We start from the raw sequence: 20,566 nt of genomic DNA, 5'->3' as shown, positions 1-20,566 counted from the left end.
GAGTCCTTGTCCCCTCTTCCAGATCTCTTGGAGCTGAACACCAGCTCTCTCGCAGCAATCCTGCCCCAGAGTGCCCTCCTCCTCACAGCACGGCATTTAGCCCAGCAATATTCAGCTGCACCGCTCACCTTCTCATCCCACTGGAAATCGGGAGCAATAGTGAGCTCTACTTTCAGGGTGGAGCGGGTAATAGGCTGCAAGTGAACCGAGAGCTCCAGCTTCGGAAAAAGATGAACATATTTGTGGATCGTCTTGCCCATCTTGGGCATTCGGATCAGTTCTCCTGCAAGAGAAAGGCGCTGCTGTCAGGACAGATGGACAACAGGATCACCAATGGCTCCCAGACTGAACCATCCTCAGTATCGTAGCCAGCAGGCGCCAGGACAAAGCTTCTGCCATCATCAGGCTGTACCAGTTCTACCCCTTTCATTAGATAGGAACAAGCCCCCCAGTTTCACACAACCATAGAATCATTCCCTTGGAAAAGCCCTTTCAGGTCATCAAGTCCAACCATAAACTCAGCACTGCCAACTCCACCACAAACCCACGTCCTTAAGCACCACAATCCCATGGCTTTTCAATTCCTCCAGGATGGCAGAGGAGAACAGAGTCAGACCCTTCTCCCAGCCACATCTGTCCATGTGTCTGTACCTATTTCATTATGGTTCAAGTCGTAGAGCCGCTCGAATGGGAAGTTCTTCTTCTCGATTTTCTTTACCACTTCCTCAGGGAGTTTCTTGAACTGGCGCAAAGGGCACATGGACTGCCACCTGCAAGGACACCATGCCATGAGACAACTAAAGACAGAAAGACAAAGCCTTCAGAGCACCAAGGTCCCCATCACTGTTGAAGACCCGCCCTTGGCCAGATACATGAGGGAGCTCCCTTACACCCTGTCAGGTACAAGCACTCTCCTTCCCCAACACCCCAGGCCCAGCCAGGCTGCTCTGTAGAATCTCATCCAGCCTGCAAACAGAAAATACCTCCAAGATCTCACTTACATCCGCTTGTCAATCATCTTGCAGAGGTTAAGGGTCTTGTCGGTGAGCTGGGCCCAGCCACGGTTGAGGACGATCTCGAAGATGGCACGCATCAGCCGCCCGGCAGACTGGGGGATCACAAAGCAGAGCTCAGAGCTTGACTGCCACCGTCACATTCCGCTTTTCCTGTTTCCTACCCATTTTCCTACCAACCACACAGTAATAGAATGGTTTGGGTTGGAAGGAACCTTCTAAGCATCATACAGTCCAGCCCCCTGCCATGTGCAGTGACAGCTGTCACTGGATCAAGCTGCTCTGAGCTGCGTCCAATCTGACATTAACCGTTTCCAGGGATGGGGCATCCTTGACTTCTTTGGCCAACCTGGTCCCATGTCACACCATCCTCAGAGTAAAAATATCTTCCTTATATCCAACCTAAATCTCCCCTCTTTCAGCTTAAAACCATCACCCCTTTTCCTTTGGGAAAAGGCCTTCCAATAAGCCTCCTTTTTAAGTACTGAAGGTACTTGCAGGTACCCAAACACCTACAGGTCTAGCAGTTACTTGATTCCCAGCCTTGGGAATTTGGCCTTTGTGGTAGACGAACAAGCCTATGCTGTAGCTCTCTCGTGATGAATTATTTGATAACAAATTGGAGATTCCAATGACTTCTCACCACTCACAACTCCGTTTTTTCAAAGACACTCATGACCACAAACTAAATCTGCCAGTCTGTGACCCAGGTGTGCACAGTCCAGTCACAGCCCTGTTGCCTCACTGACCTGGGTAACGTACACCATATCTGCCATGAGAGCAAATCCTTCCAGCTTCAGCTGAGAGATGAAGGCCTGCAGGAGGACGTTGATCTGGGGAAGAAAAACAGAGAGGCTCTCACCCTCTACAACAGCATTCGATGCTGGTGGGACAGAGGCCACAGAACAGTGCACGCAACCAGAAAAAAGTGCACCTGTAGCTCTTCCAGTACCTCCAACCCATTCCAGGATGTCCCATAAACAGACGAGAACCGAAATCCCACCCCAGGGAAAGCATTTACTGTGATAGCTCTCTCCCAAGGATCACTGCTTCGCTCAAGACAGGCAGAGAAGTCCCCTCGAGGGGGATGGAAGGGCTCACCTTGGCACTGGGCTCCTCTATGCTCTCCTTCACTGGGATGGGAACTCGCTCCAGCAACTTCTGAAGCTCGAGCTTCTCCTCCTGCAGAAAACCAAGGCAAGAGAGATGAGAATGGTCCCCTGCAGGGCAAGCTCCACATTTTTCCCTGCAGCACCAAGATGGGTGCTGCGGGGCTGTCTCACTCAGTACGGGTGTCTGGCTCCATACCTCCCTCACGGTGATGTTCCGGAACTCCGAGGACAGCGAGAAGACTCGAAACAGCTCAATTTCACTCAGGGTGGGTTTCAAGAGCTGATTGTAAGTTTGCATGGTCTCATTGGTGATGTAGTAATGGCTGGCAATGCGGCCCAGCTCTGTCACCTGCCACAAGGACAAGAGCCAGCATGAAGATACAAATCATCCAGAAAAGCTGCTTTACCTGGTACACAACTCCACTCATCACAGCCTCCTCGCTCTCAATCTCACTGCCTCTGAAGCAATGAAAAGGCAGTGGGAATGTGAATTTGCTTTGAAGGCAGCAGGACACGCGCAGCAGTGAGGGTCAAGTTCTACACTTGCACCCTCTATGCCAGCAAACATCTCTGGAATCACAGACGTGCACAACAGCACATTGGAGTGATGCTGCATTCCCTGCAACCTGTATTTAATCAGGGAGATACCTCTTGCACTCTTTCCTTCAGCCAGGAGATGCTCCTATCCAGCTCTGTTCGGTCACAGCACCTTTCCCAGCTCCTGCCTCACCTGGAAGTTCCCCGTCTTCTTGTCGTACTTCACCAAGTTGTTCTTGTCCAACATGAGGGCTGCAGTGTGAACCAGGTCCAGGCGGCGCTGGTCCAGCAGTGGATCCCCCTTCAGGTCATCGTGGGATATCCCGTAGAGAGTGGGAGAGCGCAGCATCCGGATGTACAGGTAGGTATAGCCCAGCCAGTTCACGGCATCCTGAGGGAACACCAACGCCTCCTAAGAGCTGATGAACGTGCCTCACGGCAGCAAGGGCAACATTCCAGCTCGGAGCCCAGTGCTCCCAGCACCAGCAGAGCATGTAGAATCTTTCCTGATATCCAATCTAAACTTCCCCTGGTGCAACATGAGGACATTTCCTGAGAAGTCAACATCAAAGCAAGAGCCCAGTAGTGCCACAAACAACTCTTCTCCCAGAAAAATATTAAGAAATTAAAGACAAAAAAAACCTCCACCCTCCACGCACAGATCTTTCCCCAGTGTCCTCCTCCACGTGGAGAACCCTCTCTGCTCTGAATTACAGAAGCATCTACCCACGTGCCTAAAACATCAGCCAACCTTACAGGCTGGCAGTTCTCGTGGCTGCCCTTCCCTCATGGCTGCCCTTCCCTCGTGGCTGCAAAAGATCCCTTAAGAATTTGCTCTCTGGCACCAAAGGCTTCAAGTTTTTTTGCTTCAACGACGGCCTCTTTCCCCAGCAGCAACCATTCGTTGGCCCCTACAACTCCCACCAGCTCTCACGGTACAACAAAGCACACACATATGTGGGGAAAGCAAAGATTCACAGTCACCTTTGCATTCTGGACGTTGCCGAGCACAGCCTCTGCATTCAGCATGTCTGGGAGCTTCGAAACCATCTGACTTTCAATGGGGAGCTGCTGGTTGAGCAGGGACAGGTAATACTGCAACTCGCCATGGGATGTGATGAGGATTCCCTCTCCTTTGGTATCGTACTGAGGCCTCCCGGCACGCCCAAGCATCTGAGAACCGAGAAAGCAAGGTCAGCAAAACATAAAAGCTTTTAGCTTGGCAGTTTCTCCTTGCTGCCATGTCCTGGGGCTTTACTGCCAGACTGCTCAGTCTGCTGTTATTTCGAGCTGGCAGGAGATGTACAGAAATATCTCTGGGTGAGCTATTGGGAGAGGAATAATTTCTCTGCTCTCCTGGTGCTCTGTTTCTCCTCTGCCCTCACAGCAGGGTTGAGACAGAACAGCTGAGACAGCCTGAGAGCAGAGAACAGGGGGCGGTTGCGCAGAGAAAATACAAAAGCAGACCCCAAATGTGCCTCAGCGGGGAAGGAAAAACCCTGCCCTGGGTCCTGGCAGGACCTTTGTTACCAGAACTTCACCTGCAGGATGTCCAGAGCTCCAAGCTCGGTCCAGCGGCCCTTCTCAGGGCTGTAGACCTGAGTCCCCTTGATGATGACGGTGTGAGCAGGGAGGTTCACACCCCAGGCCAGCGTGGCTGTGGAGACCAGCACCTGCAGGAGCAAAAGAGCCATCAAAGCCTGGCAGAAGCCTCGTCCTAGGAATAAAGGGGATCTGGAATGCTGGCCCCGACATCAGAGACAACGCACAAAAGGGACAAAGCCTGCGAACTGACTGTCTCAACAGCTCCAAGGCAGGGCAGACAAACAGTAAGATCTTTGCCCAAATTTTCCTGCTCGCTGCATGACCCCAAGAAAATCTTTTGCCTTCCGTTTATAAAGCAGCCAGGAAAGTGCTTGCATGAGGTTTTGCCAAAGTGGCAACTGTGGAGGACAGACCTCTGGCTTCAAACACTCAGCTAGGCCTAGGGGAGAAATTTTTCCCCCTCTCTGCTCCTGGCCACACACTTTTAGTTTCTATTGTTTACACAAAAATCAAGGCTGCCCTCATGGGGCACCAGCTTCAGAAGAGCAGGATGGGGGTTGGTGATGCTTGATCCTCTGGATTTTGTCCAAAGGGCTACATGAAAACACAGCTCAAGTGTTTCTTGTGACATACCCACCCCAAACAAACAGGCAGCTGCTTCTGGGAAGCGAGGCTCACCTGAATGTGCTTGTCAGCAAACAAATCCTCCACCAGTGTCCGGTCCACGCGTGTCATCCCGGCGTGGTGAATGGCAAAGCCATAAGGAAGGAGATCCTTCAGCTCCAAGTTCTGCAGCAGAAACACAACGAGCTCTAGGTTTTCTACCCAAGTCAAGTACACCAGCAACAGAACAATCCCATGCAGCGCTACAAGCTTGAGGAAGAGTGGCTGGAAAGCTGCCTGGAGGAAAAGGACCTGGGTAGTTGGCTGAACATGAGCCAGCAGTGGCCCAGGTGGCCAAGAAGGCCAACAGCATCCAGGCTTGGATCAGCCATGGGGTGGCCAGCAGGAGCAGGGAAGGGATCGTCCCCCTGGACTTGGTGCTGGGGAGGCCACACTTCGAATCCTGGATTCAGTTTGGGCCCCTCATACCAAGAAGTACCTTGAGGGGCTGGTGCATGTCCAGAGAAGGGAATGGAGCTGGTGAAAGGTTAAGAGCGTAAGTCTGATGGGGAGCAGCTGAGGGACCTGGCGTTGTTTAGTCTGGAGAAAACAAAGCTGAGGGGAGACCTCATTGCTGTCTACAACTGCCTGAAAGTAGGTTGTAGTGAGGTGGGGGTTGGTCTCTTCTCCCAGGTAACCAGTGACAGTACAAGTGGAAATGGCCTCAAGATGCACCAGGGGAGATTTAGGTTGGACATAAGCAGGAATTTCTTCACAGAAAGGGTTCTCAAGTACTGGAAGGCTACCCAAGGAGGTCGCTGAGTGACCATTTCTGGAGGGGCTTTAAGAGATGGGCAGATGTTGTATGTGGGCACATGGTCTGGTGGCAGCCTTAGAAGGGCTGGATCAATGGTTGGACTCAATGATCTTTAAGGTCTTTTCCAACCAAAGCCATTCCACACCCTAGAGGAAAGGCTGCAGAACGTCACCAAACTGGCGGCACCTTTGTAGCTGTGCTGCTGCTCTCACTGTGTCAGAACTGTTACCTTGCACTGCTCAGCTTCAGTCCTCAGGACCTCAGTGGAAGCTGAGCCCTCGCGCAGGAAGAGGCCCAGGGTGTCTTTCTCCAAGCACATGTCCCTGATGGCCCGGGCAGTCTTCCCGGTCTCCTTCCTGGAGTGTACAAAAACCAGCACCTGTTAAACAAGAATAGAATCACTATGGCTGCAGCTGGCAAAGATGCTTGACCCAGCCTGATCCTCATCTTCAGGTTGGGACAAGATCTAGAATTCACGCACGAGTCCTGTGAACCACGCACAGAGCTCAGGATCAAATAGGGTGGCATCACAAGAACTCCCTCATCTAAGAGATGAGATCTTACGAAGAAATGGTTTATGCTGAGGGTGGGGAGGCCCCGGCCCAGGTTGCCCAGAGAAGTGGTAGCTGCCTCATCCCTGGAGGTGTTCAAGGACAGGTTGGATGGGGCTTGGAGCAACCGGATCCAGTACGTGTCCCTGCCCATGGCAGGGGGTGGGACTGGATGGGCTTTAAGGCCCCTTCCAACCTAAACTATTCTATGATTCTTAAGGAGAGGGTATATATTTATATGACAGCTGGCACAGAGAGAAAACCTGTGCTCATTCCTCTCTCAGCTGCTATCAACCACCCAAACCCACCTTCTTCTCCACTGCAGCGACAGCAACTCAGCAGTCTCGCTAGCAGCAGACAAGAAAGATTAAGTGTGTCAGGAACAAGAAAATAAAGTATCAAACCTGGTTCTTTCCAGCATGCTCCATAATCTTCTCATAAACAATCTCATTCATTATCTGGAAGCGTTTAATTGCTTTCTTCTCTGTAATACCCACGTAGGTCTGCTCTAGGGGAACTGGGCGGAAGCTGCGAGGAAAAAACTTGAGTCCATAAGAGATCAGAAGAAAGAAGGAACCCTGGTCCTGTCAAAAGACATCCTGTATTGCGTGCTACCAAGTTCAATCACTTCCTTCGTGCCTTAATTCACTCCGAGATTTGACAGCTCCAGTTCTGCCCAGTTAGATTAAGCAGCAGGAGAGAGCAACATGTATTCCTGTCTCTTGGAATCCATTTGCTATGCACACACTCAGGGAGCAAAAATGGTGTTTCAGAAATAACTTTAATCCTATTTTAGGCTTCCTTCAGACAGCCTGTGCAGCAGACGGGCACAGCAGAGTTTTTCTGCCCTCTCTAAAGCATCATCTCACAAGCAGGACAGCATAGGAACCCTGGCACATGCTGGGGCTGTATTTAACTGCTCTAGTCCCAACCATGCATTTAAAACCACATCTAAAAGCAAACAAATGCATGTTGAGAGCAGGCTGGAGGCCCAGTGAGACCCTGGCACCATCTGAGAGACAAATACAGGAGGCAGATCCTGCTCAGTTCTCAACAGCCACCCAGTTACTCATTGTAAAGATCTCTCCCAGCTTTCCACAGTACCTGTTATCAAAATAGAACAAGCCTTTGGCCGGGTCCACCCTCAGGAACGTAGCCACATCCTCGTAGTTGGGGAGAGTGGCGCTCAAGCCAACGAGCCTCACATCCTCCTGAGTCATCTCGATGTTGCGGATGGCTCTGGCTACCAGAGACTCCAGGACGGGTCCTCGGTCATCATGAAGAAGGTGTATCTCATCCTAAGGAGGGGAAGCAAGAAGAGTTATCCCTGCTCCAAACCTGCTCTATTTACCCACTTCTGGATTAGTTTCTTGGCAGACCTCCTCGCGTGGACTGAAGCATGCTTGCCCACAGCTCAAAGACCAAATCTCTCCACAATCGAGCACCACAGACATCTTCAACTGCTAAGGCACGTTCAGGAACTGCAGTACCAAAAGACCCAACCCTTGTCCTCACCCTCCACCTCTATGCCAGGGCTTTGCTGGTACTGGTGCTGCTCACCAGGATGACCAGCCGCACCAGCTGGGTGTAGGTGCGTTCTCCTCCCTTGCGGGTGATGATGTCCCACTTCTCCGGGGTGCAGACAATGATCTGGGTAGCACTGATTTCCTCCTTGCACAGCTGGTGATCCCCTGTCAACTCGGCCACATTGATGCCATAGGTCGCCAGGCGCTAGGAGAGAGCCCACAGGCAGTTAACACCAGATAAACGTGCATTCCCTGGGGCAGTATTAGAGCAGGGCACTCTGAGACATAGAATCATGTAACAGTTTGGGTTGGAATGGACTTCAAAGCCCACCCAGTCCCACCCCCTGCCATGGGCAGGGACACCTCCCAATGGATTCAGTTGCTCCAAGCCCCATCCAACCTGGCCTTGAACACCTCCAGGGATGGGGCAGCCACCACTGCTCTGGGCAACCTGGGCCAGGGCCTCCCCACCCTCACAGCAAAACATTTCTTCATAAGAACTCATCTCAATCTCCCCTCTTGCAGCTCAAAACCATTCCCCCTCGTTCTGTCCCTGCACTTCCCGACCAAGAGCCCCTCCCCATCTTTCCTGGAGCCCCTTTCCATACTGGAAGCTGCTCTAAGGTCTCCCCAGAGCCTTGTCTCTCCAGACTGAACAATCCCAACTCCCTCAGCCTGTCCTCATACAGGAGGTGGTCCAGGCCTCAGACCATTTCCGTGGCCTCCTCTGGATTCACTCCAATAGCTCCAGGTCCTTCCTGTGCGGGCTGACAGTTTCACACTTGTGCCACTGCAGAAGGTGTGGATCTCAGCCCACACAGATCTCCTAAGCCCACATCTGCTCAGAGCCCAGCGAGTGGAGACTACACCAACAGAGTTAAAGGCACAACCCAAACTCATCCTCTCCCAACAAGTTCCTGACAGTGCTCACATCCTTCTGCAAGCCTGACATCAGGAAGCCACCACAATAAAGTTCATCTTCCCCAACCTACGGCTCAAGTAGTGTGGGACTAAACACTTTCTTACCTTCCCAAAGCTGCCCACCATCTCCTGCACCAAGGACCTCATGGGAGCGATGTAGATGATCTTGAAATCGTCCACGTTGATGGTTCCGTCAATATTAATGTGCTTCCCTATTTCTCTCAACATGCACATGAGTGCCACATTTGTCTTCCCAGCACCCTAGGACGGACGCAGAACCAATCCCATCAAATTCCTGTTCTCTCCAGGGTAAATACTGACCACAGCACTAGTTTTTTTCATCCAAACAGACCGTCCTTCTGGCTTCACCAAGGGCCCGAATTCCAGGATCCTTACCGTGGGAGCACACAGCAGCAAGTTCTCATCCGACTCCAGCGCAGCGCGGTAGAGCTTGCTCTGAATACGGTTCAGTGTTTTAAACCCCTCGAATCCAGCCTGAGCATACTTGGGCAACTTCTCCACGGAAACCAGTTGCTGAAAAGGGAGAACATCAAGCTCAAGGCCTTTGTTTCAGAACCTCGCAGGCTGCAGGGCATATGTGAGACCCTGGGGAGTAGAGCAGGGTCATGTTGTCTCCAGATGGCCAGAAGGGAAGCCTCATGCCCACAGAGCACGTTAGGAAGAGATCAAACGAAGCTCATTAGTTGGCCCGTTCACTCTGACAAGTACAAATCATGGCTGGCTACACCATCAGAAAACCAAAACCCCACCACGTTCTCCTGATGGGACACATCAAACCACGCTTCTGCTGCCAGCGCTGATCAAAAGCGGCAATTAATCACCCAACATGTGATGAATCAGCCCAATCTCTGCCCACGCTTCACAGCACAGTGAGGCAGGAGCAAACACAGAGCCGAGGGCTCAGTAAAGCAGCTAAATGGGGTAGGGGAGCCCCGAGACCGAAACTGCCAGCACAGGATATGCATTCCAGAAGTGAGAAATGGAAATCGGGAGCCTTCTTGAGCCACGTGAAATCTCTTAGCTTAAAATAGCGATTCTTCAAGAAGTCTGAGAGGGCGTTACAGCCACGTCAGAGCTTGTTGAGTCCCAGGAACTATCTCTTACAATATTAGTGTCAACTCAAGAGTCACAGAACGGTCTGAGTTGAAGGGAGTTAAAGCTCACCTGGTCCCACCCCCTGCCATAGGCAGGGACACCTCCCACTGGATTCAGTTGCTCCAAGCCCCATCCAACCTGGCCTTGAACACTTCCAGGGATGGGGCAGCCACCACTGCTCTGGGCAACCCGGGCCAGGGCCTCTCCACCCTCACAGCAAAACATTTCTTCCTATGATCTCATCTCAATCTCCCCTCTTGCAGCTCAAAACCATCACTCCTTGTCCTGATGCAACAGCCCCTGCTAAAAAGTCTTTCTCCATCTTTCCTGGAGCCCCTTTCCATACTGAAAGCTGCTCTAAGGTCTCCTTGAAGTCTTCTCTTCTCTAGGATGAACAACCTCAACTCTCCCAGCCTGTCCTCCTACAGCAGGGACTCCAGCCCTCAGATCATCTCTGTGGCCTCCTCTGGACTTGCTCCAACAGCTCCATGTTCTCCCTGTGCTGAGAGCAGAATCCCCTCCCTGGCCCTACTGGTCCCACTGCTCTGGATGCAGCCCAGGACACAGGTGTTTTCTGGGCTGCCAGAGCACGTTTTCTGCTTATGTTGAGCTCCTCACCCACCAGCAAACCAAGTCCTTCTCCTCAAGGCTGCTCCAAATATCTTCTCTGCCCAGCCTGGATTTGTGTTTGGATTGCCCTGACCCAGGTGTAGGAACCTGCACTTGGCCTTGTTGAGTCTCACGAGGTTCACACAGGCCCAGCTCTCCAGCTTGTCCAGGTCTCTCTGGATGCCATCCCTTCCCTATGGATGCCATCCTGACTCCCTGGTGTGTCAACCGCATCACTGAGCTTGATGCCATCTACAAAGTTGCTGTGAGTGCCCTCAATGCCACTCTGCCATCGATGAAGATATTAAACAGCACTGGTTCCAGTGCAGAGCCCCCTGAAGGCCACCACTTATCACTTATCTCCATCTGGAATCAAGCCTCACCACCACGCTCTGGATGCAACCATTCAATCAATTCCTCATCTGCTGAACAGTCCGCCCATCAAATCCCATCCAGAGAGAAGGATGTGGTGGGGAATGGCATCGGAGGCCCCACAGGGTTTCAGACAGATGACATCTGTCACCCAGTCACCCACTACACCTTGGGAAAGTAAGTGGGACATAGCAGGTCACCTACTTCTTCAGCACCGAAGGGCTTCGGCTTCAGGGCCGGCACGTGTACCTCCTCGTAGCCCTTGCGCTGCCTGCGGAAGGAGCCATCGGGGAGCTGGCATCGCTTGTTGGCCATGAAGTGACTGCCTTGGGCAAACACTAGATCCTCCAAGTCCAGCACCTGCCGGGGAGCCAGGGCCTGAAACAGCAAAAGGAAAGGAGCAAGGGTTAGAGAACAACCTTCTTCTGCTTTTTTCACCCCAGGACCGAAGGAAAAACAACTGCATCCAACTGGAAGCGCCTCCGGAGCACATCAGGGGCTTTAATCTTGGTATCTTCCTGCCCATGCCACACCCAATACTCTTTTTGCCGTTACTGGGGATGCTTGTCAGAAGACCTAAGAACAAGTGACTTCAAAGAGTCTTACCTCTCCCCCTTGGTCCAAATCCATGGTCTCCAAGTCAGTATCCATACGGGACTGACGAACACGTTCCCGGCGAGAGCGTTCCTCCTGTGCAAAGAGATGAGAATTCAGCCCTGGAAAAGAGCTGCCAAGCCTCCTCCGTGGACTGCCAGGCTCCACTCCGTGCACAGCTCTGCACTCTCCCCAAAAACACAGATGCCAAACTGGCCCCTTGCATCAACACAGAATCATGGAATGGTCTGGGTTGGAAGGGACCTCAAAGCCCATCCAGTTCCATCCCCTGCCAGGGGCAGGGACACCTCCCGCTGGATCAGGGGCTCCAAGCCCCATCCAACCTGGCCTCGGACACCTCCAGGGATGGGGCAGCCACCACTGCTCTGGGCAACCTGGGCCAGGGCCTCCCCACCCTCACAGCAAAATACTTCTTCCTAAGATCTCATCTCAATCTCCCCTCTTGAAGCTGAAAAACATTCCCCCTTGTCCTGTCCCTGCCCTCCCTGATCACAAGCCCCTCCCCAGGTTTCTTGTAGCCCCTTCAGGTACTAGAAGGTCGCTCTAAGGTCTCCCTGGAGCCTTCTCTTCTCCAGGCTGAACAACGCCAGCTCTCTCAGCCTGTAGGGAAGGTGCTCCAGCCCTCGGATCAACTGTGGTTCTCATAACCAGGGTTTTTTCCTTGCCAGAAATATGGCATTAATCCCCCCAAAACCAGCCCCCAAATCAGTGACAGAACTGCTCTCATCCAAAGGCCGAGCAGAGCTAATCCTGCATGGCCATAAACCTGCCGAGTGCCACATTCCAGGTAAGCAGGAGCTGATCAGAGGTGACCAGGGCATTTGATCCCAGAAAGCCTCACGTCAAGGAGGCCCGGACCTGAAATGGTGCTGTGCCAAGACAGTTAACACCGGCTTAAAATGTGAAACTTGCAGATATTGACATTTTCATGAGAAAGCAGGCACCCAAGTGACTCAAAAATAAGAAGTGGTAAATATTTCGCCTTCTCAGCTGAGTCTCAGCCATCACCTAAGCAACATTTCCCATGGTTTCAAGATCCCAGCTGAGTCAGCAGCCTCCTCTCTCACGAACAGCAAATAAAACACACATCGCAGCGACGACCGCAGACGGCAGCAAGGATCCCACAATCCCTCCCCTCATCCTGCCCGAGGTTCCCTCCGGCCTCACCCGGATGAGATCCTCCTTCTCTGTCTCGTGCAGCTGATACAAGAACTTGGACAGCTCAGGATCTGCTTCCATTTTCCCCATGATGCGTTCTTTCTCAGCTTCGCTTTGTGCGCTGGCCAGCAAAGTGCAGTACAGGACTGACAAAAGAAAGGTATGGGTGGGTTAAGGGTTAAACCAAAGGAAAAGGAGCAAATAACAAGGGCTTGAGCTTCACAAAACAACCCTGACAGCAGTCACAAAGCCTTGGGTTGTGCTAGAATCATGTTGGAACAGCAGGGAAACACAATGTGGGATGATTCAAGGGAACGCCACTCACTCATCATCCGGTGCTGCCGCAGGACTTTGATGAAGTCGAAGGTGTTAAAGCCCAGGAGAAGAACAAGCTGGTTCTCACATTCCCGGTCATCACTTGCAGTCTGGGAGAAGAAATGAGGAATGACTGGTTACTTCTGCACCCAGAGAACATGAATCCCTGCTCTGCTCAGAACTCAAGTGGAGCTGAACAGCAGCTCCACACAAGACTTCGTATCCAATGCAGACAACAAAATCCATCCTCTCCAACTCCCCTTCTTCCCCAGCGAGCAGCCATGCTGAGCGCACACAAGCACCAGCACACAAACAGACCCGATTTACGATGCTCTCCCAGCAAACACCAACGAAAACCCAATCAACTTCCCCTTAGAAGAGAATTTCTCTGTGAATTAAGACCTAGCCCAATGCTCATCTATCTGGCTGACAAATATGGTGCATCCATGACTGCATTTAATTGTTCAATTTGAAGAAAACAGAGGTTAACAAGTTGTTGCAGCAAACTCCTGTCTTCCAGACAGAGGGGTACTCCAAGAGGGTGGCAGATCAGATGGCCACTGACCTTCAAGATCTCTAGCACCTCATCTGCCTTCTTCTGGGAAACAATGGCATCATCGTAGAAGCGGCTCAGCTGCCGCTGGAGCCAAAAGGCATCAATGTCTCGAGGATGCAGATCCTTCTTCTTGGAACTCATCAGCTCCCCCGACGCCACAAGCTTAAGAAAAACCCACAAAAATGTCATCTTCCTCTGAGAGGAAAGCAGGGACACAAGCTCTCTACTGTGGATTGACCTTGTGGGGCTTCTCTCCACCCAGGCAGAGGGCAGAGAACCAGCAGATGCAACCTTCCAGCTGCCAGACCCATTAATTCATTAACATTCATTTTGGTCTCCACAGACAGTTTTAGGCTGCTCTCCACTCACAAACGACCTCAACACCATCCACAGATCAACAGGGCCCCCGACCAGACAACCCCACACCATGTTTCACGTCTTCCACAGCGACTCACGTTGGCCGAGAGGGTGCAACGGACAACGGCTTCATCCCCCTCCATGTCATCATCAGATGCCTCATCACGCACTTCACCATAAATGTCCTCATCCCCTTCCTGTCAAAAGAACCATTCCAGTAAGCGGCTTTTGCCACCATCAAAGAATAGCTTTTCCTTGACAGGAATGAATAATCTGGCAACTCGTTCCTGAGGGGAAACAGCCTGCCTTGTGCTTTTCACAGAAACACAACGCTGCTGCTCAGGTAAAGGACCATGTGATTGGATTATTTCTACTCCACAGGGAGGTTTTGCCAATGACTCCTCCGACAATCTCGTGTTCGTCTCTCTTATTCCGTCAGCCTCTTCCAGGGAGCATTTCTATGAAACACATCCAGCCAGCACATTTTAATTCCTCTCTTCCTCCCGATCTGTCAAGTTTCCCCGTGAGATCTAAATATCACCATCTGTTTTCCATCCTCCTGACTCATGCTAAGCCTTGGATTAGCAGGATGATCAACAAATCCTTCCTGAGCCACGAAACGGCATCTAAAATAATCCAGCTTCTTCTTCCAGGCAGAGACATCCCAGCCCAAGCCAACCACAGAAACATGGAATGGTTTGGATTAGAAGGGACCTTAAAGCCCATCCAGTTCCACACCCCTGCCATGGGTAGGGACACCTCTCACTGGGTCAGGTTGCTCCACGCCCCATCCAACCTGGCCTCCCCAACCTCATCACGAAGAATTTTTTCCTAATGTCTAATCTAAATCTCCCCCTTCCAAACTAAAGCCATTCCCTCTTGTCCTATCACTCCAGGCCTTTGTAAAAAGTCCCTCCCCAGCTTTCCTGCAGCCTCTTTCAGTACTGGCAGCTGCTCTAAGGTCTCCCCAGGCTGAACAACCCCAGCACTCTCAGCCTGTCCTCACAGCAGAGGTGCTCCAGCCCTCGGATCATTGTCGTGGCCTCTTCTGGACCATTCCAATAGTTCATATCCTTCTTATGTTGGGGATTCCAGAACTAGACACAGGACTCCAGGTGGGGTCTCACAAGAGTGGAGTAGAGATGAATCCCCTACCTTGCCCTGCTGGCCATGCTTCTTTAGATGCAGCCAATGCCCACAACCCAACGTGACCAAGTAAAAAGGAACAAACATGGTCGCTGCGGAGCAGCCAGGGGACAGGGCAAAGGCTGCAACCTCTCATCTCCTACCTCCTCATCCGACTCGAACTGCACGTTCACCCCGTATGTCTCATCAATGTTGTCATCTGCAAGGGAGAGAGAGGGGAGTTCACGCATTAGAAAACCCAGGCATGGTTCACAGACCGAGAGGCCCACCCAAACGATGGAAAGAGCATGAATTTGGGGCTTGGAAACTGCTCAAAAGTTTTCCTGGCCTCTCCATGTGCAAACACAACCCTGGAGCAAGGCCAGGCTGGGTACCAATAACACAGATTTCTGCCATCCCCAACCCTGAAACCACAGACCATGACAACCCCTCCCCATACCCATGTTCTGGATCTCCTTGTCTCCACCGTAATCTGTGATCTTCTTCCCCAGGTTCACCAGCACGTGGTAGCGGGTATCATCAGTCTGGCCCAGCAGCAGGTCAATCTCCTTCCGCCTCTCCTTATCCCTCAGCTTCTCGTTCTTCAGCACCGCCAGGACCTCATCGGCAGCTCCGCAGAGGATGTCACGCGGCTGCGAAAAGAACATCACTGTGTCACATGGAGAGTAATTTACTATAGGAAGGGGACAGGGATGGTGCCTCCTGTTTCCCACCCCTCACGTGGGCACTCAAAGGACACAAAGCGTCATCACAACATCCCTGAACCCAGAAGTCAGTACCAAGCAAGCAAAGCCATCTTCCAGGATTAAAGGGAAGGATTAAAACATCCAAGGGCCTGGATCTGACAGGCTTTGAGTCTTGTGCTCGAGCAAGGACACCCATCTTGAGGCACAGCCCTCCTTACCTGGTCCCCCAGAGCCGCCTGAATGAAGCTCAGCAACACCTCGTAGGTCTCACGGGTCTCCTTGGTTTTGGGTTTGTAGATGATGCCCACCATCTCATCGATGCCCTCGGAGAGCAGGGTGTAGCCCTTCATCTTATTGATGTCATGCCTGTCCTCGTCACGCTTCCTTCTCCTGGAGAGACGGGAAGAGAGGAGGGCACCTGGGTCAGCCCCACAGCACTGCAGCACTCCTGCTGCTTAAGGAATCCCAGAACCGTGGAGTTGGAAGGGACCTCTGGAGCACATCCAGTCCACCTCCCTGCCAAATCAGGGTCACCTCACACAGGCTGACAGGAATGGGTCCAGGCAGGTTTGAGTATGAACCGGAGGAGAAGATTCAGCTCAGACAGGTCCAGTCTATTAATACATAGCTCCATCGCTGGTGTCACCACAATAACTCTGGGTTTTTTGATATTGGGGTGGCCTACATGGCACCAGGATTACAGGCTTCAGATGGGAGCCATGTTTTTCACAGGTGGAGGAGGGTCTTTGCCCAGGAGCTTGCAGGGCTTGTAGATAGGGCTTTAAACTAGATGTGAAGGGGGAGGCAGATAACATCAAACTAGCCCTTAACAAGAAGTGGGAGGATGGGTTTCAGGGGTCAGGTGTTAGAGAGGAGACTTCTCCAAAACACCTTATAGGTAATAAAGGGTCCACTGGGAATGTGATGCAACCGGCAGCCCAGCTGAAGTGCCTTTACTCCAACGCATGAAGCCTGGGTAACAAGCAGGAGGAGCTGGAAACTGCCGTGCTACTAGAATGCTATGATCTAGTTGCCATCACAGAAACAAATCCCATGACTGGAATGTGGCTATCAACAGCTACAGGCTGCTCAGGAGAGGCAGACCGGGAAGGAGGGGTGGAGGCGCTTCCATGTATCTCAGGAAAGGGATAGAATGTGAAGAGCTGTCATTGAAGAGTAGCCACAAACAGGTTGAGAGGTTGTGGGTAAAAATTAAAGACAGAAGAACCAATGGGAACCTTGCGATTGGTGTATACTACAGGACACTCAACCAAGGAGAGAACCAACGAAGCCTTCTTCCTCCAGCTAAAGGAGGCTTTGTGCTCCCAAGCTCTCATCCTACTCGGGGACTTCAACCACCCCGACATAAGCTGGAAAAAGTAGCACGGCAGCTGTAGGCAATCCAGGAGACTCCTGGAGTGCATTGAAGGCAATTTCTTAGTCCAGCTGACAGGGACCCCCACCAGAGGAGATGCAATACTGGACCTTATGGTCACCAATACAAGCAAACTCATTAGTGACGTTAGGATCAGAGGCAGCCTGGGCTGCAGTGATCATGCACTGGTGGAGTTCAAGGTCCAAAGGGATATGGGACAGGTGAGGAGTATAGTCAGGACACTAAATTTCAGGAAAGCAGACTTCCAGCTCTTCAAGGAATTACTTGGTAGGACCCCCTGGGACATGGTCCTCGAGGACAATGGAGCGGAAGAAAGCTGGAAAATATTTAAGGAAGCTTTCCATAAAGTGCAAGCGAGCTCAGTCCCCATATGTAGAAAATCAGACAAGAAAGGGAAGAAACCAGCGTGGTTGAGTCGAGACCTGCTGGTTAAACTAGAAAAGAAGAGGGCACTGCCCAGGCAGTGCAAGCAGGGACAGGGAACCTGGGACATGGATAGGGACGCTGCCAGGTTGTGTAAGGATAAAGTGAGGAAGGCCAAGGCGCAGCTGGAGCTGAACTTGGCAAGGGAAGTGAAGACCAACATGAAGGGCTTTCACAGGTATGTCAATCAATAGAGGAAGGTCAAACAGAATATCCCCCCACTGGATGGAAATGGAAATGGGGATCACATATCCACAGATGAGGAGAAGGCTGGGGTACTTAACAACTTTTTTTCCCCTCAGTCTTCACCAGTAACTGCTCTCCTCGCCCCTCCTGGGCCATGGGACAGCAAGATGGTGATCAGTGGGGTAGACCCCTTCCCACAGTAGAGGAGGATCAGGTTTGCGAACACCTGAGGAACCTGAACATATGTAAGTCCATGGGACCTGATGAGACACATCCCAGAGTCCTGAGGGAATTGACCGATGTAGTTGCCAAACCACTCTCCATATTTGAAAAGTCATGGCAGTCAGGAGAAGTCCCTGGTGACTGGAAGAAGGCTAACTTTGTGCACAATTTTTAAAAGGGTAGAAAAGACAGCCCTGACAACTACCAACCTGTCAGCATCACCTCTGTGCCTGGGAAGATCATGGAACAGATCCTCCTAGAAGCTCTACAAAAGCAGGTGGAGGACAGGGAGGTGATTAATGGCAGCCAGCATGGCTTCACCAGGGACAAGTCCTGTCTGACCAACTTCGTGGCCTTCTATGATGGGGTAACTGCAGCAGTGGACATGGGTAAAAAGATGGATGTGATCTATCTAGACTTCTGTAAAGCCTTTGACACAGTCCCCCACAACATCCTTCTCTCTAAATTGGAGAGATATGGATTTGATGGATGGATGGTACAGTGGATAAGAAACTGTTTAGATGGTCGTATTCGAAGAGTAGTGGTTCATGGCTCAAAGTTCAGATGGAGATCTGTGACAAGTGGTGTCCCTCAGGGGTCGTACTGGGATCGGTGCTGTTCAATCTCTTTATCAATGATATTGACAGTGAGATTGAGTGCACCCTCAGCAAATTTGCAGATGGCACCAAGCTGAGTGGTGTAGTTGCCACACTGGAAGGACAGGACGTCATCCAGAAGGACCTGGACAGGCTGGAGAAGTGGGGCTGCGAGAGCCTCAAGAGGTTCAACAAGGCCAAGTGTAAGGTCCTGCACCTGGGTCGGGGCAATTCCCGTTTTCAGTACACAACAGGGGTGATGTGCTTGAGAGCTGCCCTGAGGAAAAGGTGCTGGGGTGCTGGTTGATGAGAAGCTCGACATGAGCTGGCAATGTGCGCTCACAGCCCAGAAGGCCAACCGTGTCCTGGGCTGCATCAAAGCAGCATGGCCAGCAGGGCAAGGGAAGTGATTCCGCCCCTCTGTTCCTCTCTTGTGAGACCTCGTCTGGAATACTGCGTCCAGTTCTAGAATCCTCAACATAAGAAGGCGATGGAGCTGTTGGAACAGGTCCAGAGGAGGCTACAAGGATGATCCGAGGCCTGAAGCACCTTCCCCACGAGGACAGGCTGAGAGAGTTGGGCTTGTTTAGCCTGGAGAACAGAAGACTCCGAGGAAATCTTATAGTGACTTTCAGTACCTGAAGGGAGCCTACAGGAAAGCTGGAGAAGGACTGTACTTAAAGGCTTGTGGTGGTACGACGAGGGGCAATGAGTATAAACTGGAGAGGGGCGGATTTAGACTGGACATTAGGAACAATTTCTTCACCATGAGAGTGGCAAGGCACTGGAATGGGTTGCCCAGGGAGGCTGTGGATGCCCCACCCCTGGAGGTGTTCAAGGCCAGGCTGGATGGGGCCTTGGGCAGCCTGATCCAGTGGGAGGTGTCCCTGCCCATGGCAGAGGGTGGAACTGGATGACCTTTAAGGTCCCTTCCAACCCTAACGGTTCTATGATTCCATACCTTGGAAGGGAATCCTTCCAAGGGTTGGATGGGACCTTAAAGCCCACCCAGTCTTCTGGGCAACCTGGGCCAGGGCCTCCCCACCCTCACAGCAGATCATTCACGCAGATGATCCAAGGGCTGGAGCATCTCCCGTATGAGGACAGGCTGAGAGAGTTGAGGTTGTTCGGTCGGGAGAAGAGAAGGCTCCAAGGATACCTTAGAGCAGCTTCCAGTACAGAAAGCGGCTCCAGGAAAGCTGGGAGGGGCTCTTGATCAGGGAGTGCAGGGATAGGACAAGGAGGAACTGTTTTGAACTGCAAGAGGGGAGATTGCGATAAATGTTTTGATGCGAGTGTGGGGAGGCCCTGGCCTAGGCTGCCCAGAGCAGTGGTGGTTGCCCCATCCCTGGAGGTGTTCAAGGCCTGATCCATTGGGAGGTGCCCCTGCCCATGGCAGGGAGGGGGACCTGATGATCTTCATGGTCCCATTCAACTGAAACCATTCCCTGATTCCCAACACTGTTGAATTCCACTCTGGTTTAACACCAAACCGTGTTACCCAAAGATAGCAATGAACAATGAATATCCTTGAGTGTTTTTTCCAGGAAAGATTCCCAGCAGCACCCACAGCCCAGGCTTGCTCACACTCACTTTGCCCGACGCTCCTCCTGCATCTGTGGCTTCGTCCTCTGGGCCTTGTCACCCATGCGGGTCCCCTCCAGCTTCCCCACCAGCGACAGCACTTCTCCAGTCGGCTCATCGCGCCGAGTCCGGTCGATCAGCGAGCGGTCAGCTTGGAGGACGAGGTTGGAGTTCTGGGAGGAGGGAAACCAATAGCTGGTGCTCAGGGAGGGTCGTTACAGCAGTGCGGGAGAAGGGGGGGGAAGGGAGAGAGGGGCCCGTGCTCACCGCTTTGTACTCGTACTGCAGGCTCCGCGCGGTCACATCCGCCATGGTGCCGCCGCACCGGGCCTGGCCGCGCACGGAACTTCTGCCAAAACCGGAAGCGGCAGGGACGCCGACCCGGAAAAGCCTCCGCGCGGAAGCGCCCCCCCGCCGGCATTCCCCCCCCTCCCGCCGGCTCTGATTGGCTGTCGGCGCCCCCTGCAGGGCGCCCCGCCGGCTCTGATTGGCTGCCGGCGCCCCGCGCGGCGCTGCCCCCTCCGATTGGCCTAGCCGCGCCGCTCAGCCCGCCTCGCACGCTCTGACTGGCCAATGCGCGGGTGGGAGAGCCAGCGCCGGCCCG

The 20,566-nt window shown here is 52.4% G+C and overlaps 1 protein-coding gene across 1 annotated transcript in view; it reads right to left on the bottom strand.

Moving 5' to 3' along the window:
- SNRNP200 (small nuclear ribonucleoprotein U5 subunit 200) overlaps positions 1-20,354 on the bottom strand; it is a 30,043-nt gene extending 9,689 nt beyond the window's left edge. The window contains exons 1-27 of the mRNA XM_009569671.2: positions 20,230-20,354; positions 19,972-20,135; positions 15,774-15,945; positions 15,309-15,501; positions 15,013-15,068; positions 13,822-13,920; positions 13,376-13,528; positions 12,821-12,920; positions 12,505-12,641; positions 11,329-11,412; positions 10,927-11,100; positions 9,022-9,159; positions 8,731-8,886; positions 7,739-7,909; positions 7,283-7,476; positions 6,583-6,706; positions 5,857-6,006; positions 4,886-4,996; positions 4,204-4,335; positions 3,647-3,835; positions 2,856-3,053; positions 2,322-2,474; positions 2,115-2,195; positions 1,763-1,846; positions 1,002-1,108; positions 652-770; positions 129-283 (exon numbers count right to left, since the gene is read on the bottom strand). Of these exons, the coding sequence (XP_009567966.2) occupies positions 129-283; positions 652-770; positions 1,002-1,108; positions 1,763-1,846; positions 2,115-2,195; positions 2,322-2,474; positions 2,856-3,053; positions 3,647-3,835; positions 4,204-4,335; positions 4,886-4,996; positions 5,857-6,006; positions 6,583-6,706; positions 7,283-7,476; positions 7,739-7,909; positions 8,731-8,886; positions 9,022-9,159; positions 10,927-11,100; positions 11,329-11,412; positions 12,505-12,641; positions 12,821-12,920; positions 13,376-13,528; positions 13,822-13,920; positions 15,013-15,068; positions 15,309-15,501; positions 15,774-15,945; positions 19,972-20,135; positions 20,230-20,274 (3,639 nt within the window). The 5' untranslated portion in view covers positions 20,275-20,354. The remainder of the gene's footprint in view (positions 1-128; positions 284-651; positions 771-1,001; positions 1,109-1,762; positions 1,847-2,114; positions 2,196-2,321; positions 2,475-2,855; positions 3,054-3,646; positions 3,836-4,203; positions 4,336-4,885; positions 4,997-5,856; positions 6,007-6,582; positions 6,707-7,282; positions 7,477-7,738; positions 7,910-8,730; positions 8,887-9,021; positions 9,160-10,926; positions 11,101-11,328; positions 11,413-12,504; positions 12,642-12,820; positions 12,921-13,375; positions 13,529-13,821; positions 13,921-15,012; positions 15,069-15,308; positions 15,502-15,773; positions 15,946-19,971; positions 20,136-20,229) is intronic.
- Between the last annotated feature and the right edge of the window lie 212 nt (positions 20,355-20,566).

Source organism: Cuculus canorus, chromosome 26 (assembly GCF_017976375.1).
Source record: "Cuculus canorus isolate bCucCan1 chromosome 26, bCucCan1.pri, whole genome shotgun sequence".
Classification (NCBI taxonomy): Eukaryota; Metazoa; Chordata; class Aves; order Cuculiformes; family Cuculidae; genus Cuculus; species Cuculus canorus.
Note: the sequence above shows the minus strand (reverse complement) of the source record. Positions and strands in the feature narration are given on the sequence as shown.